Here is a 20,311-nt window from a genome sequence, read left to right as displayed (position 1 = left end):
TGAGCTATTGTGTCATTGTACTTCAGCCTGGGTGACAGAAAGAGAATCTGTCTCAAAAAAAGTGGGGGGCTTGAAAGCGGCCAATGAGCTGGAATGCCTATGTTTTATCTCAGTTTATCAACAGGTCGAAAACAAGGTGATATATGGATCTGAGTTAACCAGTAGAGTTAACATTTCAAGACTTGTAAGAAGTTTGTTTATTTATTTATTTTAGAGAAGTCTTGCTCTGTCACCCAGGCTGGAGTGCAGTAGGGCAATCTTGCTGCAAGCTCCACCTCCCGGGTTCTAGTAATTCTCCTGCCTCAGCCTCCCAAGTAGCTGGGATTACAGGTGCACGCCGCCATGCCTGGCTAACTTTTTTGTATTTTAGTAGAGACGGGGTTTTACCATGTTGCCCAGGCTGGTCTTGAATTCCTGAGCTCAGACAATCCACCCACCTTGGCCTCCCAAAGTGCTAGGATTACAGGCATGAGCCACTGCGCCTGGCCAAGAAGTTAAAAAAGAAAAAATCTCTAAGTATTATATAGACTCATTCATTCAACAGTATGCCCCCAGGTGCCTGGAAATCACTTTCAGAACCACTGGAACTAACTGAGCACAAGGTATCATCCTGAAGGACAACTGTTGAAAGGTTAGATGACATAACAAAAGGATTATTTAAAAAGCCTTCTTTTCCTCAATAATGTGCCTCAGGTAGTCTCAGCAGCAACTCCCCCACCCCCCCCCCAAAAAATAACAAAGGGCTCACAATACTATGAATGCACTGGGACTCCCCAGCTGAAACATCTGGTTCACTTGTAAGAACTTCCCCATCCCTGGTCACCTGAGCAGAGAGTAGTGTAAATACCTGTAAATATAAACAGCTATTTGCCCACCTACACAGGCCAGGATGCCCCCACACTCAACCCTTCCTTTTCATTACACCTTCTGCCACACAATATACTGGCTTATTCTCTTATGCCTACTTAGCGCAACCCTAACTAGAAAGCAGGTTTTTCTGAATTCCTCACTGGTTCTCATGGCTGTAGGAACCAAGAAAATGAAACCAAGTCAATCCGTAACCTTGGGCAGTTTTTCTAAACAACTATTAAAGTCAGATTTTGATAGAAGGGCTCCATGACTTTAAGAAGGCTGCCATGCTAAAACACCTTCATGTCTGCCACAGCGAAAGGCTCACAAAGAGTATCTTCTTTGTGATTCTAAGGACTCATTGAAGATAAAAGATCTCATTTCACCTTCTTCCTAACACACATTTTTTTTAAGTGACTTCTCTTTTTAAAATAAGCTGATTTAATAGTGCAAAAATTTATTTATTTAATTTATTTAATGGGCTGTATTATTTTCCTAGCAGAGTTTAGTGTTTTTATATTACACCACAATGTTTTATTTTAATACACTAATTTTTAAGTGAAGAAATTAAACTTAAAAGTACCAATATTAGAAACTACATGTAAGTTGGTTTAATGAGATGCTTCCATCATTAGCACAATTTTCTTCTAAAGAAATGATTCATACCTTTGATTTTTATTTAAATGTATTTAAGTATAAATATTCCTAATTAAAGTTTACTATAAGTCAAAAACATCAGAATGATGCAAAGATGTGTATACACCAGAGCTGGGAAGCATTCACTACTATTGAAATTGTTATTAAGGGAACAGATAATTACATTCTTTATGTGTTCCATTTCAATAAATGTGTTTTTGCAGTTGAACTGCTTTTCTTACCAATTTGTACAATAGGGACCAGAAGTTTTATTATCAACAAAAGTATATGAAATCAATCAAACACAGTAGAAGGCTTTTATAATGAGGGCAAAGGAGATGGTAATAATAGTGTATTATAGGTTATCCATTGTATATTGATCCAGTATTGTTCACTTTCCATTAAAATGTAACACATAACAGGCATAGTCAAGGCTCTGGCATTTTTAAGTTGCTTTAGATCTGGTTTGAATGAATACTTCAAATGAGGATAATGTTGGCTACTGAAGCCCATTTGTTCAACCCTTCAGCAACTAGCAGCTGAGTGGCTACTTTATTCAAGACGATGTCTTATGAAATACGCATTTTCATACCTGCTTTGGACATTTCCAGGATGTATTGTTTCTGGGGGGACTCCCCAGGGACAACCAAATCTGCCTCCAGGAAGCCGTTTAAAATCAAACTGGCAGCATATTTTAGGATCAGGTCCACAAGTGTGAGGGATGTCATAGCTGTAGAAGGGCATCATGTGGCATAAAATATCTGTGACAGATCCCAGATCTAAAATAAAGAGCCAACACACAAACCTGCATTTATAAAATCTATTTTCCCAAAAAATATTCAAAATGTCATTACTTTACACAAAGTATGCTGATTTAGCTCTATTCTAAATCAGCAGCCCCTTTAACTTCCATAACACATACCCCAGCGCCATTTAATGGCCACCTGTCTGAAGGAAGATACTCACACATCTCAGTCTCTATCTACCTTTTCTATCTAAGCATAGCAGAGACAGGAAAGCCCCACCATGAACCAGCACCAGCTGACCTGGAGGGATACAAACTGAACAGTAGTAAAAGTTACAACTGGCTCATCCAAAACCACGTCCATCCCTAGCTGCCAGTTCCTGCCATATCTGTTCCCAATTCAGGTAACAGGATTCACTGAGAGATACCATGATATTAGCTGCAGAGACGGGGTGAGAAGAAGAGAGTAAAAAAGGGATGGAAGAACAAAGGAAGAAGTGTGGAACATAGACTTATAAAAACACTGGGGAAATTCGCTCTTGGAGAAAATTTCCTCTTATGGTGAGGAGAGGATGTACAACCCAGAAGAATCTACAATCTCGCCCCATGTTTACCAAGAATGAGTTAGTCAATGGAACTTTTTACCAACGAAGAAGCACAGGAAAAGAAAAAGTAATTTTCAGAAAGTGAAACAAAAATAAAAACAAAACAAATAAGATATGGAAAATGAGCTCTGATTCCTGATGCAGAATTACTTTTAATTAAAATTACAATGTTATCACATGTTGATACCACTGGCCTGGAGAGGTGAGAAGCCTATCAACAAGTGAGACTGGAGGACCTAACTAGTAGTTAAAAGCTATCTTTGTGAATATGACCCTGAGCTTTTAAATAACCTCCACCCTTTATTTATGTATGGATTTCCAATATTCAGCAATGAGTATGTATTGCTTACGTAACAGAAAGACAAAAAAAAATTTACATTTTTAATAAGTGAAAACAACTGCTTCATAAGAACTGGAACACATGAACAAGCTCAACTTAATTTGAAAACATTTTTTAAAAAGCAACATGTTCAAATGTATCAGGTAAGTCCTAGAATATTCCAGTTTTATCAACTTAGTTAAAATAATTAACCATTATTTTCCAAATTTAAAATTATTAAAATCTATGTGTTTCAGTGCTGTCAGCTGTTTCACTGAATCATATTCAAAACTGTGACACTGTAGATGATAAGTCAAATCATCTTATGACTGTATGCTTGCTATGAGCATACAGTCATCACAAAAGGTTGTCACAAACCCTAAAACTCTTCTCTCCTATGGATAAGGACATACTCCATACCCCACTAATTCTCCTTATGCTCTACTCTTTTGTAGCTAATTTACATACTTAATTTTATCTGCTACATTTGGCTGTATCTGTATTTTATCAAATTAGACTGGAATTTCCCTATAAGCAAGGATGTTTTCAATATTTCTTCCTAGCACAATATTTAAATATTAAATTTAAGCACTAAAATATTTAAGTACTCAATAATTTCTTACTAACTGATATTTATGGACAATTGTTTAGGTAGGGATTCTTCAAATTAACGGTTCTTTGTTTTTCAAATTAGTATGCTCCTTAGCATTTGACTACACAGAATGCAATCCCCTACAAGTTCTTGTTCTCCCTACAGGTTTAATTTTCTAGAATTAAGAAACTATATAGCCAATGCTTTCCTTACTGAAAAAACAGGAGTACATATAAGAAAGTTACTGTCTAGATTTACAAACGATTTTTCTGAAACACTTAAGGGGTCGAGATTATACAAGAAAACAAGTATAATGTAATGCAGTAATTTCTCAAACACTGTTTTATAAACAAAATGTTTCTTTCAGATGAAATTTTACTGAGAACACAATGACACAGGTTAGGAGCCTGGGCTTCAGGAACTACACAGAACTAGATTCAAATCTCTGCTCTCTATGTATGACCTATATGATTTTTGGCAAATGGCTTCTCATATCTAAGCCTCCATTTCTTCACCATAAAAAAGTAGTGATATTAAAAATATTAAATGAGAATGAATATAAAGCAGAGGTAACATAATACATGGCCCATAATAAAGGCTTGATAAATAGAAAATAAGGTGGTCTGAATTAAATGGGGGTTGAGAAAGGCAAAGGCCTCCCAAGAGGCCTAGACCTTGTCTCCTCTCTCTTAATAAAGAACTGCAGAAGTATATCCTTAGAATGCCTGCGTGGCCACAGAACACACTGTGAAAACAGGTGGCATTTTGATATTAGGGCTGTTTTAGGAGGACAGGATTAAGGCTTTAAAAGGCAATTCTTACAAGATGTAGAGACAAGAGAGACAGAAGGAAGGAAAACTGGCTGAATATAAGATACATGACTGGTATCACTTCTAATGCATGTTCAAATTTGTGATAAAACATGTGCTTTCTAAAACAGAAGCAAGAGAAAGCATTATTGGCAAAATACTAACTCATATTTATCTACTTTCTTTAGTCATAAAAAGATTCTCCTATGCTCTATAAATATCTGCATTATTACTTAAAAGAATCTTGACACAGGTACATGGGAAAAATAATTACAAGAGTGAGTATCTTTACGTTACCTGATTTTTCAAGACTGGCAGAGAACAAAACCCACAGTGGCATGAGTTCATAACCCTTGTGAAACAGTATCTAGGACAAGTGGGATCAGCTTTCATCAAACCCTACATACCCCAATTCTGTCTCCAAAAAAACTCCAATGTTTTATGCTGTGCAAAGTGTTTTTTAACTGCATAATGAACTCTCTGGATAAGCATGTGAGAAAGTTCAGCACGGTTTAGAAGATAAGCCATTGTTGGTGAGTGTCCAAAGGGATCAATAGCCCAGCCGGACCGAGGTTTCACTCCTGTGGATAAAGATGATAAGTGTTATTTTTTTAACTGATAAATGAAATAAAAAGAAGTCATAACACATTCAGATTCATCAATGTTGTATAGTCTCCTAGAGATATCAGACCAAGGACCTACCCAGCATTATCCTCTGCCAAGTATTCCCAGCAAGATATCAGGAAGGGAGGGTTGTGCCACTGCCTATGCTCACTGAAATTAATCAGTTAGAGTTGAAATAAACACTGCCATCTTTTAGCCATTAACATCTTTTACCTATTATAAAGCCACTGCCATTAACTAGAGGTAGAGAATAAACAGGACCAGGGCCCTTCCTGGAAGGATCTCACAGTCCTGTGATCTGTGGAGCTGGATAACCCTGGAACTATTAGATGATAAAGAAAAGTAACGTAACTCATTTCAACTTACATTTCCCAACCCCAACATTAAGGATTTTTTAGTATGTCTTTTACACCTCACAAAAGCCCCAAATCATCTTATGATACAGTGGCAGAACTGGCCAAAATAATTATACCATATTTTATTAAATCTTAAGACATTATGAAGCTGGTGCTTTCACTCTGCCTTGAAAGGGGCCAGTGATTTCTCACAGCTGGCTCACACCAATAATGCAAACTACTGACTACAGATACATCTCAATTTCACAGAGGATAAAATGTAAAAAAAAAATAAATAAATAAAAATAAAAATAAAAAATGTACAGGTTAGAATTAATAAGACTGTTCATCTAGCATTATAAAAATCTGATGTTTTAATTATTTGGGATTCTCAAATAAACTGTCTACTTACAACTTAAAAATGGACATAAGTAATATTGCTGTGTGTGTTTTTTTCATTCAAACACCTTTTAAGCACCTTACCTAAGATGATGAAAGACCCCAGGGTTACAAAAACGAGTTAAATTAGATCTTGACTCTAGTTGCAGAGGCTGTCATTCAAATAAGTATAACACAAAGTAACACACAAGACAGCAAAGAGAACTTTGTAAACAATACTAAAGAAGAACACAGAGATGGGGAGCCAGTAACGGACAATAAGGAAAAGTCAGGATCTATAGGGGACCAAGAGTATATAATCAAAACTCAAAAAGAGAGTATGTCAAAACTAAAAGAACTGACCACATAAGATTTCTGCATTTCACATATTTACATCCAAAAACTAAAAATAAATATTGAACTCTATTTAGTAACTTTGGGTTTTGTGGTAGCATGGATTTAATAATTCTGAAGGTAGCTTTCACGTATTCTAAGACTGAACAAATGAGAACAAGGGAGCCAGGATTTTCACTGTAAGTAACTACAAATGTAGAAGACTGGAATGTACCCTATGATATTGCATTACAACAGGAAATATTGGTACTAACTTATGGTTTTTAGTAAAGAAATATAAAAATATAGATATAGGTATCTATATGCATATTCACAAACATACACAAATTTCCCAACTCAGTGCACTTGAAGAACCTAGATGCAATAAAACCTCAGTACCAATGACCACACCTTAGCTCCCAGATCTTGGCCTCTACATACCAATCATTTTACAAAGAAAGAAAAACCTTAAAGAAATAGCTTATTCCAAGGCTGAAGCCAGGAAAGTACATGATAAGCCTGGAATATATTCTTGTGTCATAAAGATACAGTCAAGGAATCATGGGAACATATTAAAATAACTCAGGAAAAGACCAAAGAGGCTTCCAATGGCCAAATCTGGGACAACTGAGGCATGAAAATAAATAATGCATCATAATCCACTGAATATTAACAATCTATGAGCCCATACTGATATAAATAAATAAACAGAAAATAAGATGGAAAGCTCTTCTCTTTAGTAGAATGCCAACTAGCAATTATAGAAGAATTAGGAAATCATCAATGGACACTAAAACAAAAACATGAGAGTTGGCTGAGGAAAAGAATATTCACTCCCATTGTACCTCCCACAAATTAATTAGAAAGGGCAAAAATCTAACACAATGGAGAAACTTAGCAGACAAACCCTAACTAGTCGTTCCTATTATTACAAGCACTGGGACAGAGACATTACATGCCTCCTGATATGATGCAGTGAGGACAACGGGACATCACATTACTGCAGTGATACTGTAACTAGACAGACAAACAGGTAGATAGGCAAAATACATAAATAACTTGAATCCAATCATGAAGAAAGTGACAAAGTCAAATAGAATTTCTACAAAAGTGGCTCTACTCTTCAAAAATATAAAGATCAAGAAACCCAAAGAAAGACTAAGGAACAGTTTCAAATAAAAGGAAACTAAAGAGACATGACAACTAAATGCAATGTAGGACCATGGATTCCATTCTTGACTGGCTGGGGGAAAAAGCGGCTCTTATAAAAGACACGATTGAAATAATTGACAAAATCTGAATACAATCTGTGGACCAAACTGTCCTACTGTATCACTGTTAACATTCCTGATTTGATAACTTTATTCTATTTACATATAAAAGTGTCCTTATTTCTTAGGAAATACGCAATGAAGTATTTAGAGATAAGGGTACAGGGGACCTCCAACTTACTCTCAAATGATTCACAAAAATATACATATGAATCAATGTACAAGATACATGGGAGTCCTTCCCAAGTACTATGATGTCACCTTTATAAGTTAAAAATTACATCAAAAGTTACAAAATTAAAAAAAGGAGTACGTATTGTCCAAATAATGAGGACATAATAAGCTTACAAAAAAGATAAAAATCAGTATCAGACAGTATAGTGATGTTAAAGAGTTTATCATGTCCATTCAATTTAACAATTATACCACATCACTGGTGATCTTTTCCACATCAAAACCATTGGATCCACAGGGGTAACAACCTAGCTGCAATGGAATAAAGAGTCACTGAGACTGAATAATGTAGAAAAGAGAGAGTGTAAACTATATTTTTAAAAACTTTGATATGAAAGGAGGTGAGAACAAGGGAGAGACTTAAAAAGGAACCCAGGGTCCTGCTAGAGTTTTTCTTGGCAATACTTGTTAAAAAGAGGGTAAGAGGCAAACTTAGGAAAAGGTACAATATAAGAAAAATCCAAAATTTTATAAAGGGGGCACATTTGCTAGCAAAACTGGAAAGCTCATCAAAAAGATTTAATGCCTTCATGCAAGAATAAGATTATCAAAAATATAAAGACCACCTGATATTTGACAAATCTGACAAAACAAGCAATGGGGAAAAGATTCCCTATTTAATAAACGGTGTTGGGAAAACTGGCTAGCCATATGCAGAAAATTGAATTTGGACCCCTTCTTTATACCTTACACAAAAATTAACTCAAGATGGATTAAAGACTTAAACATAAGACCTAAAACCATGAAAACCCTAGAAGAAAACCTAGGCAATACCATTCAAGACACAGGCATGGGCAAAGACTTCATGACTAACACACCAAGAGCAATGACAACAAAAGCCAAAATTGACAAACGGGATCTAATTAAACTAAAGAGCTTCTGCACAGCAAAAGAAACTATTATCAGAATGAAAAGGCAACCTACAGAATGGGAGAAAATTGTTGCAATCTAGCCATCTAACAAAGGACTAATATCTAGAATCTACAAGGAACTTAAACAAATTTACAAAAAAACAAACAACCCCATCAAAAAGTGGGCGAAGGATATGAACAGACACTTCTCAAAAGAAGACATTTATGCAGCCAACAAACATGAAAAAAAGCTCATCATCACTGGTCATTAGAGAAATACAAATCAAAACTACAATGAGATACCATCTCACCCCAGTTAGAATAGCAATCACTAAAAAGTCAGGAAACAATAGATGCAGGAGAGGATGTGGAGAAATAGGAATGCTTTTACACCGTTGGTGGGAGTGTAAATCAACCATTGTGGAAGACAGTGTGGTGATTCCTCAAGGATCTAGAACCAGAAATACCATCTGACACAGCAATCCCATTACTGGGTATATACCCAAAGGATTATAAATCATTCTACTATAAAGACACATGCACATGTATGTTTACTGCAGCACTATTCACAGTAGCAAAGACTTGGAACCATATGTATATGCATAATATAATAAAATAAAGAAAATATGGTGCATATACACCATGGAATATTATGCAGCCATAAAAACGGATTAGTTCATGTCCTTTGCAGGGATATGAATGAAGCTGGAAACCATAATTCTCAGCAAACTAATACAGGAACAGAAAACCAAACACCACATGTTCTCACTCATAAGTGAGAGTTGAACAATGAGAACACATGGACACAGAGAGGGGAACATGACACACAGGGGTGCATCAGGGGCTGGGAGGCTAGGGAAGGGATAGCATTGGAGAAATACCTAACACATATGACAGGTTGGTGGGTGCAGCAAACCACCATGGCACGTTGTATACCTATGTAACAAACCTGCATGTTATGCACATGTATCCCAGAACTTAAAGTATATTTTAAAAAAAGGCAACAATTCAAATAAAAAGAATGGGCAAAAGACTTAGAAACTTGAAAATAGGGTATACCACTGGCCAATAAGCACAACAAAACATACTCAGCATCATTAATCATCATGGAAGTGCAAGTTAAAATAACAGTGAAATATTACTACATACTAACTAGAATGGTTCTAAGAAAAAAGACTCACACACCAAACATTGGCAAAAATGTCCAACAACTAGAATTCGAATTCATTGTCGGTGGAATATAAAATAGTACAACCACTTTGGAAAACTCTTTCAAAGTTCACACAAGCTGTAACATACACTTATCCTAAAGCCCAGCAATTATAGTGCTAGTACATATTTCATTCCAAGAGAATGAAAACATGCCCACAAAAAGACCTGTGCACAAATGTTTATTACAGTATGATTCACCGTAGCTTAAAAGTGAAAGCAACCCAAATGTTCAACAGGAAACTGGACTATCAATGGAATACTACCCAGTAATAAAAGGAAATGGATTACCAACATACACAACAAGAATGAATCTCAAAAACTTCATGCTGGTGACAGGATACAAGATCACTATACAAAACTCAATTGTATTTCTACATACTAGCAATGAATAATCCTAAAATGAAATTAAGAAATTAATGAACAATCCCATTTATAATGGCAGTAAAACAAACAAAATGCCTAGGAACATATTTAATAAAAAAAGCACGGGACTTTTACACTGAAAGCTATAAAACACAGTTGAAAGAAATTAAAAATGATCTACTTACATGGAAAGCCATCCCATGTTGATATATCAGAAGATGTGACATTGTTAAAATGGCAATATTCACCCAGATTGACCTACAGATTTAATACAACCACTACCAAAATCCTAGCTGATATTTTTGCAGAGATTGATAAACTGGCCTAAAATTCGCATGGAAAAAACAAGTTTAAAAAAAGAACAAAGTTGGAGAACCCAGACTTCCCAATGTCAAGTTTACTTACTTACTTACCATAAGCTATACTAATCAAGACAGTATGGTACTGGCATAAATATAAGTCAAGGAAACAGAACTGAGAGTCCAGGAATAAATTCTCATAATTATGGTTAACTAACTGTTAAGAAGTGTGCCAGGACAATTCAGTGAGGAAAGAATCATCTTTTTCAACAAGTTGCATTGGAATAACTGGGTATCAACATGCAAAAAATAAATATGAAACTCTACCTCACATCATATACAAATATTAACTAAAAGTAGATCACTGACATAAATTTAAGAGCTAAAACCATAAAACTATTTTTAAAACAGGAGTACATCTTCATAATTCGGGAATAAACAATGGTTTCTTACTATGGCATCAAAAGCACAAGAAACAGAAGAAAAGCTTCCTCAAAATTAAAACTTGTGCATCAGAAGACACCTTCAAGAAAGTGAAGAAGACAACCACAGAATGAAAAAATAAATATGTAAGTCACTATCCAACAAAGAACTTTTATCCAGAATATATAAAAACAATTCTGGCCGGGCGCGGTGGCTCAAGCCTGTAATCCCAGCACTTTGGGAGGCCGAGACGGGCGGATCACGAGGTCAGGAGATCGAGACCATCCTGGCTAACACGGTGAAACCCCGTCTCTACTAAAAAATACAAAAAACTAGCCGGGCGAGGTGGCGGGCGCCTGTAGTCCCAGCTACTCGGGAGGCTGAGGCAGGAGAATGGCATAAACCTGGGAGGCAGAGCTTGCAGTGAGCTGAGATCCGGCCACTGCACTCCAACCTGAGCGGCAGAGCGAGAGTCCGTCTCAAAAAAAAAAAAAAAAAAAAAAAACAATTCTAAGTCAATAAAAGACAAATAACTCTACTGAAAAACAGGAAAATAATTAGAATATATATTTATCCTTAAAAGATCTATAAGCAGCCGATATACACATGAAAAGATTCTTAGTGCCACTAGTCTTTAGGAAAATGCAAATCAAAATCACAATGAGATTACCATTTCACACATATTAGAATGACTACAATAAAAAAGATAGACAGTAAAAAATGTTGGTGAAGATTTGGAGAAAGTAGAAACCTCATACATTGCTGGTGGGAAGGTAGACTCATACTGCTCTTCTGGAAAAGTTTGACGGTTTCTCAAAATGCTAAACATTTTTACCATATAACCCAGCAATTCTACCCCTAGGAAGAAAGATAGATTCACACAAAAACCTTTAAACAAATGTGTATAACAGCATTATTCCTAGTAGCCAAAAAAGATACAACCTAAGTGCCCATCACCTGAATAAGGGATAAACACATGTGGTATATCTATACAACAGAGTATTATTCAGCTAATAAAAGGAATGAAGCACTGATATATGCTATAATACATGATGAGCTTTGAAAATATTATGCCAAAAATCCAGTCACCAAAGGCCATACATTACATGCTTCCATCTATGTGAAATGTCCAGAATAGTCCAATCCATATATACAGAAAGACTAGTGATAGCCTAAGACTGGGGCAGGGAAGGGTGAAGCTAGAAAGGGGAGTGACTACTACTGGGTATAAGGTTTCTTTGGGGGATGTTGAAAAAAGTTCTAAAAATAGACTGTGGTGATGGTTGCACAAATCTATGAATTTATGTAAAATAAATCTCAATAAAGTTGTAAGAAAAAAATTACACTGGGCAAAAGACACAAGATCCAAAAGAATATTATGTGAGTCCATATATTAATAAATTATTCTTCAAACAAAACTCATCTACAATGACAGAAATCAAAGAGCAGTTGGCTGCAAGGGGAAAGATGAGGGGATGAGAGACCTTTCTTGGGTAATAAATGTATAGATTAAATGGGTATGTACATCTGTTAAAACTCACTGACCTCTACATTTAAGATTTATATATTCCACGCATGTAAATTATACTTCAATAAAAACATAAAAAACATTCATAACTGAGGTTTATGAAGAGAATATTCTTGGATTAGCACATCAGGTATTTAAGGAAAAGGGCATTGTGTAGAGAGGGTCCCTAAGACCACCTCCAGGTTCGGTGATTTGTTAAGAAAAACCACAGGTCTCAACATATTGTCGTACTCATACCTATAATCTATTACACTGAAATGAGAAAAAAAAAATCCGCAAAAGGAAAAAGCACAGACAGTACGTCCAGAGGAAGCCAGGTGCAAGCTTCTAAGCAACCTCTCCCTGTGGAGTCATACAGGATGTGTTTAAATGCTCCAGCAAGAAACTGTGACAGTATGTGTGAAGCGTTGTTGACCAGGAAACTCATTACAGACTCAGTGTCCAGTGTTGGGGGTTGGTCATGTAGGCATCCTCTGTTCAGCACATACTAAGAATTCAGACTCCCAGAAGGAATGCAACTGTTTAGCACAAACTACATTGTTTATACAAACAGATTAAAAACAGTGAGCCACTCTTATTGTTAGGATATCCATGTTCCCAGACACTAGCCAAGGGCCAATCTTGTAAGCAAGGCCTTTCTAAGGATAGCAGACCTGCTATACTATTTTCTACACAGGCATGATACCTGCAACATACTTGCAAATGGTTCTAATAATAATAAATACCAGCACCACTGCAACAACATGGAAATAGAAAAAATTAAGTAAATGTGTCAAAATGTTAACAACTGGTAAATCTGGGTGAGGGGTTTATGAGAATATTTTGCAGCATTCTTACACATTTCTTCAAATTTGCAATTATCTCAAAATAAAAAGTAAAGAAAAAATTAATAGGGACGAGAAGAATTTTATCCCTAAGAGACAATTTTTTAAAATAAGGAAATATCTAAAAATAACTTCAACAAAAAACACATATACTTACATAAAAAACTACATTATTACACTGAGATATAAAATATTTGAAAGGATTTACATACCATGTTACAAAATGTAAATATTAAATATCACAGTTTTCTATTAGTCCCAAGTTTTTATAGTGGATATCTGATTCTATCAGTCTAGCATCTTTTTTCCCATTTCTTGTAGCAACAGAATTCTTCTGTTGAACTGGACCCATTCCATGGGGCCATTCATATGGAGGACCCGTTCTCATGCTTTTTAGGTGCAGCTGACCCTGCTCTCCACAATTCCCTTTCCCCCAAGACCATTTCCACTAGACCTTAGTGATTTGAACTCCTATACCTCTGGACACAGTAACTGGCTCAGACATAAGCAACTGACTCAAGTTGGGCCAACTAGATAAAGTATTTTAAAGAGAACTCCTGGTTGCTAGGTTGGAAAAATTCGTCTCAGCTGCCTAGAGCCATCTTACTCACCTTGTAAAGAAACCCAGCAAAACAAGCAGAACCCAAAGATACACTGCCCAGACAATATAATTTAAGTCCCCTGGATCCCTGAATGCAGCCATACCTGCAGCTAACATATCTCTGTAACACTTAGTGACATAACAAATATCTTTCTTTCCTTTTTTTGCTGGAAAAAAAAACTTAAGCTACCATAATTAGGTTTTGCCTCTTGTCATCAAGTCTTAACATATAATTAAAATCCCAAAACCAATAGAAATATAGATAAATAATACATTAAACGAGGTAGATGATCCTAAAAGTGACTACAGTAAATCTCTGTAACAGTTTATGAGCTAAGAAATATCATAAATTAAAGAAGAATAAACTGTTCAACAATAATAACAGGGAAAATAGTTATTCAAAAAAAAAAAAGACAGAGACTCACTCACATTCCCCAAAATTAACTGTCCAAAATAGCCCAAATAAAGAATATACCAATACATACCTATATTATTTTCCAGCCACTGATGTCCTTCAATTAGTTGATCAATTAAGGCAAAATAATGTGCAGTGGCTTCATCAGGCATAACCCAGCCACCTGTCACAATTTCAAGCTGACCATTTTCTATTAAACTAGAGAGAAAATAACAAGAGTCCACATTAACAAATATAAGAAAAGTTCAAATAAAAACCTAAACAAGCATAAACATTAAGAACAGCCTTTAAATATAACCAGTATGTATACTAGTTGTTAAAATTTTTTTTTTAAACCAGTGAATGAATTTCAACTTCAAGACCTCAAGATGGCACCCAGTGTCTCAGGTGACCTTTGCCCTTCTGTAGGAAAAGCCAGGCAGGTCATTCTGGAGGTTCCTTCCACAAGGATATAAACTCCCACACAGCCTCAAAGATTCTTTATGTCAAAAGCCACATCTGGTTTATTTATTTATTTATTTATTTTGAGACAGAGTTTCACTCTTGTTGCCCAGGCTGAAATGCAATGATGCGATCTCGGCTCACTGCAACCTCCACCTCCCAGGTTCAAGCGATTCTCCTGCCTCAGCCTCCCAAGTAACTGGGATTACAGACAGGCGCCACCACGCCTGGCTAATTTTGTATTTTTAGTAGAGACGTGGTTTCTCCATGTCAGTCAGGCTGGTCTTGAACTGTCAACCTCAGGTGATGCACCTGCCTCAGCTTCCCAAAGTGCTGGGATTACAGGTGTGAGCCACCGCGCCCGGCCCACATCTGGTTTATTTCTGAATCTTGCAGAGCACATAACAAAGTGTTTTACACAGAGTATATGCTTGATGAGTGTTTACTGGAAGGCTGTCATTTTAAGCGCATTATTTTTTTCAATATATTTTTATCAAAAAATCAATATTTACTTTAGTCCTTCTGACACTGATAAGTTAATCATTCAAACTATCCTAAAAAAATAACAAGGGTAAAGCTAGTAAATACCACATGACTCTGGGAATACAGATAACATCATAAAACACTTTGCTCCAGATTCAGGTGAAATATAGGCTATATAGTTTATTTTTCATTATTGAGTGAAAGGTTCTAACAGCATCATTATTTGTCTACTGGGTATTCCTTTGCCATAATACCATACCAGGTAACAAGATCCCTAGTCCTAATAAAACTGTTTTGAGAAGATACTTTCCCCTGAGAAGAAAAAAAAAAATCATAAGCTATTAAAAATTTGAAATAGTGCCCAAGGAAGCATAAAAGTCAAGAATTTAAGCAAGGTCTGGCACAGTGGCTCAGTCCTATAGTTCAAGCACTCTAGGAAGCCAGGACAGGAGGACTGCTTGAGGTCAGGAATTCTAGACCAGCCTGGGCAACATAGGGAGATCCCATATTTACAAAATAAAATTAAAAAGTTAGCCAGGTGTGGTGGTACATGCCTGTAGTCTCAGCTACTTGGAAGGCTGAGGTGGGAGGATTGCTTGAGCCTGTGAGTTTGAGGCTGCAGTGAGCTATGATTATGCCACTGCACTCCAGCCTGGAAGATACAGCAAGACACTGTGTCAAAAAAAAAAAAAAAAGGAAAGGAAAGGAAGGGAAAGGGAAAGGGAAAGGGAAAGGGAAAGGAAAAGGAAAAGGAAAGAAAAAAAAATTGAGCAAGTATCTATCTTAAGTGCCAAAGACTTGCCAGCCTGCAACAAGATGGTTTGGGAAGTGGGGTAAAATTTCAGAAACAAGCAAAGCAGCTTTAAAAAGGACATACATCACTGGATGCCTACAGCTAACAGCCAACTCTCAAGTCAAATTTAGTTGAAGCAGACCAGAGGCACAGAGGATGAATAACTATTTTCCTACAAAGCATATGATAGAAGCCACAACATTAACACAACATATAATTCAAACATATGCATGATCATACAACCAGTAACAGAGTGGATAATGGACATAATTTCTAAAAAAAAATCAAACAATAAATTCCCTGCAAACATTAAAGAAATAAATTTATGTTGCCATGGGGATCACCAACTAATATAATTTCACATGCAGAATATGATAACTTACTAGAATGTCTAAAGAAACCCAATATCCAATCAAACTTCAGATTCTCAAAGGCCCAAATCAAGAACCTACAATGAAGAAGCTGGAAATTTCTAAAATCCACACTTCTTTAAGAACACAACTAAATTCAAGGCTACTGGTCCCATCTTTACTGTCAGGAGACCTATGCATACAATTAGTTCTTTTTCTTATCTTTCTGGTGATTGCCTGATTTAGCCACAGTCTAGAGGCTATGGACCAAACCTGCCCCTTATGTCCTATGCTTGGCAGCCTGAGATGTCAGGACAGTATGAGATTTAGTATCTAATTATCATATATGGAAACTTGACTTCATTATTTCAATATCTCAATAAATAGATCTTTTGGAAAATTTCAGATATAAGTTCAGATATAAATCAAAAACAAACTCTTTGCTGATCTTGAATAGAGAAAAAAAACTACAGATTAAGAAAACTAAAAATTAAGTGGAAAAAATTTACTTCAATGATAGAACTTTTCTTTTTTCATCTATATCAGTTTTAATAGACAACATAATTCCTGTCCCACAGGCATCAATGGTCTTCAAGAAAGTCAACCAGCCAAGAATTACATTATATACAGTAACTAATTTTCCCAGCTCCATTTGTTAATAATCCATATCTTCCCCCATGATGCCTGAGATGCTACTTTCACCAAAAATTGAATTCTTATCTGTACATAAAGGTTAAAGACTATTGTGTCTATTAATTTTGAGGAGGCATGAAAAACTTCTCACTTATTAAAATGTTTTCCAGCATTTATCTACTTTCTTCTCCCCTATCTTTCCCAGTCTGGCTGGTCTCAACTGCCCTCATAGCTCAGCTCAGAGACGTCTTCATGTGCACCCAAGCTAAACTAACACTCCCACTATACCTCCCATTCTATCCATCACAGTCTTTATCAGAAACCAGAATTACCTTGTTCATTGTCAGATCTCTATTCTTTCCCTACCAACATCTACCCACTATTAGAACGTAAGCTCCAAGAGAACATGGACCAGAATGTGTTTTGTTCACGTTTGCATGTCCGGCACTCAGAAGCTTGCTTGGCAGATAATGGTCATTCAAATATTTGTTACATAAATGAGGAATTAATTAATAAGGCCATCAGTCTAATATTAGTATTTACCTACAGTTTTTGTATTAGAAAAAGCTCACAGATATTTGCAAAATAAAACAGAAAGAGAAAGGTCAGTCAGAATGAAGTTTCAATTATCTAGGTATGAGATGATATGATCTAGAATATGGTAGTGGTAATTATGAAATATGGAGGAGGAGGAAGACAGCGGAGACATTACATGAAAAAGTATCAACAGTAATTAGAAAATGATTGAAGATAGACGATAAGATTAATGCAAATATGACTTAGAGTTTTAATTCCAGGTGTCTAATGGAGTGGTAGTATTAATACACATATAGTGCAATTGAGTTGAGAAAGGAAGTCACTTTGTAGTAATGAATATAAATTTGGACAGGGCTTTTTATGACAGTGTGACATTCAAAAGGAGTTAAGTGATAAAGAAGAGCAAGTTTAAGAAAAGGGGCCAATTAAAAAGTTAAGTTTCAAAGAACTATTAATAATAGAGAAAATAGGGAATGATGGGAAGTTAACAGAAAACAAGCAAAAGGAAAGTCAAAGATCAAGCTGAAGGAAAATATAAGAGAAATGGAGATAAGAAATGTTAAAGTAAGGGCAAAAAGAATAAATCTGAATTTAGCCTGAAACATTTTAGAAAAGAGGAATACAGAGCAATCTGTCCTTCCAGTTGGTAAAAGCCATTAAAAAGCTACCATAACTGTGACTTAGAAATAAACACATCAGTGAGTCAGAATAGGAAGTTGAAAAATAGATTTTCTTAAAAATTTACATTATTAAAATAGGCATTGAAGATTTATTAAAAAAAAAAAAAACTAAAAACAGGACAACCATATGATCCAGCCATCCCACTTCTGGGAAAAAATCAAGTATACCAAGGAAAAAAATCAGTATACCAAAGGGATACTTGGACTCTCATGTTTATTGCAGCACTATTCACAACAGCAAAGATATGGAATCAACCTAAGTGTTGATTTAGATGAATGGAAAAAGAAAATGTGGTGTATATATATGCAACGGAATACTATTTAGTCATGAAAAAGTATGAAATCATATCATTTGTAGCAACATGAATGAAACTGAAGGTCATTCTATTAAGCAAAATAAGCCAGGCACAGAAAGACAAATATCCTATGTTCTCACTCATATTTGAGAGCTAAAAAAAAAAAAAAAAAAAAAAAGGTGATCTCACAGAAGTGGAGAGTAAAAGGACAGATACCAGAGGCTGGGAAGAGTATGTGACTTAGGGTAAGGATTGGGAAGAGGGGTTAAGAGAGGTTGGTTAATGGGTACAAATATGTAGTTAGATAAAAGGAGTAAGTTATAATGTTCAACAGCAGAGTAGGGTGACTATAGTTAACAACAATGTATTGTATATTTCAAAACAGCTAAAAGAGGACTGGAAATGTTCCCAACACTTAGAAATGATAAATAGTCAAAGTGATGGATACCCCAACCCTGACTTGATCATTACACACTTCATGCATGTAACAAAATATCACATATGCCCCATAAATATGTACAAATATTTGCATCAATTAAAAATATAAAAATAAAATAAAACAGCCATTGATTTAGTGGAGTAAGAATGAGTTATATTTTTTCTTTTTAAGACTCAATCAGAGTGACTTAAAAGCAGCTCATAAGAAAATGCCAAGATATTATGTCATGGAAGCCAAGGGATTCATATTTTAAAATACTATGGTCATACAGGTTTTTCAGAAAAATTGCATGAGTAGGTAAAAAATAGACAAATATATCATATCATATATAAATGACATCACAATAGCAGGCCAGAAAGTACACAGGTTTTAGTTTTTCTAGTATAGTTTATTTTATAAGATAGAACAAAACACCCACCCCATGGAAGAAAAGAGACGACATTATTTTAATATGAACCATACTGTAATAGCATGATACCTGATAGAATAATCAGTTTAGTGAGTATTCCTATTTTATTAAACTGCCTGTTTTTCCTAGGGTATTACCCTCTAACCCATCCACAAGAACAGAAAAACAGGTAATAAACCAGAAGATTCTTACAGGCAGGAAGGTTTGGTCTGATATAAAATATTTCCTGTGTTAAGCAAAAACACTTGCCATTAACAACAACAACAAAACCCAAAAACATCAGAAGGACACAAATTTGCCCTGAATTCTAGAACACATATGATAAGCACTTAAGGAAGCATCTGATGAGTGAAAGAAAAACAAGAAATAGTCCCCAAAAAACAAAGAAAATTGTCGACCTAATTATTGAGAAGCACAGCAATAACTATCATCATTTAGTGATAACTACAAAACCTAGGACTAGAAGTCTTAACAGAAACAATATGTCTGGAAATACTTTTAAAAATATTTACAAGCTCTTAGGCCCAGAGCAAAACTTAGAAATCCTACTGAACTTGGCAACCTCGGTTTTTTATATTAGAGATCAGGAGAAGCAGGCGGAACGGGACAAACAGGATTTTTAAAAAAGACCACCACTTTAGTCATGGCCCTCAGACAAGCGGACTTTTGGAGTCTCTGGAAAAGGGAAAAGCTGGAAAAATTGAATGCCTAATAGGGCTTGCTTCCAGTGCGGTCTATAAGGACACTTTAAAAAAGACTGTCCAAGTAGAAGCAAGCCGCCCCCTCATCCATGCCCCTTATGTCAAGGGAATCACTGGAAGGCCCACTGCCCCAGGGGATCAAGGTCCTCTGAGTCAGAATCCACTAACCAGATGATCCAGCAGCAGGACTGAGGGTGCCCAGGGCAAGGGCCAGCCCATGCCATCACTCTCACAGAGGCCTGGGTATACTTGACCATTGAGGGCCAGGAGGTTAACTGTTTCCTGGACACTGGCGCGGCCTTC

General features: G+C 36.0%; 1 protein-coding gene across 2 annotated transcripts in view; it reads right to left on the bottom strand.

Annotated features, from left to right (window-relative positions):
* The window catches only part of MAN2A1 (mannosidase alpha class 2A member 1), a 175,870-nt gene that overhangs the window by 95,548 nt on the left and 60,011 nt on the right, over nucleotides 1-20,311 (bottom strand). For both annotated transcript variants that reach the window (XM_015140548.3, XM_078004468.1), the window contains exons 5-7: nucleotides 14,317-14,444; nucleotides 4,963-5,136; nucleotides 2,078-2,264 (exon numbers count right to left, since the gene is read on the bottom strand). In XM_015140548.3, the coding sequence (XP_014996034.2) occupies nucleotides 2,078-2,264; nucleotides 4,963-5,136; nucleotides 14,317-14,444 (489 nt within the window). The remainder of the gene's footprint in view (nucleotides 1-2,077; nucleotides 2,265-4,962; nucleotides 5,137-14,316; nucleotides 14,445-20,311) is intronic.

The sequence above is a fragment of the Macaca mulatta genome, chromosome 6 (assembly GCF_049350105.2).
Source record: "Macaca mulatta isolate MMU2019108-1 chromosome 6, T2T-MMU8v2.0, whole genome shotgun sequence".
NCBI lineage: Eukaryota > Metazoa > Chordata > Mammalia > Primates > Cercopithecidae > Macaca > Macaca mulatta.
This window is presented reverse-complemented; position numbering and strand designations above follow the sequence as displayed.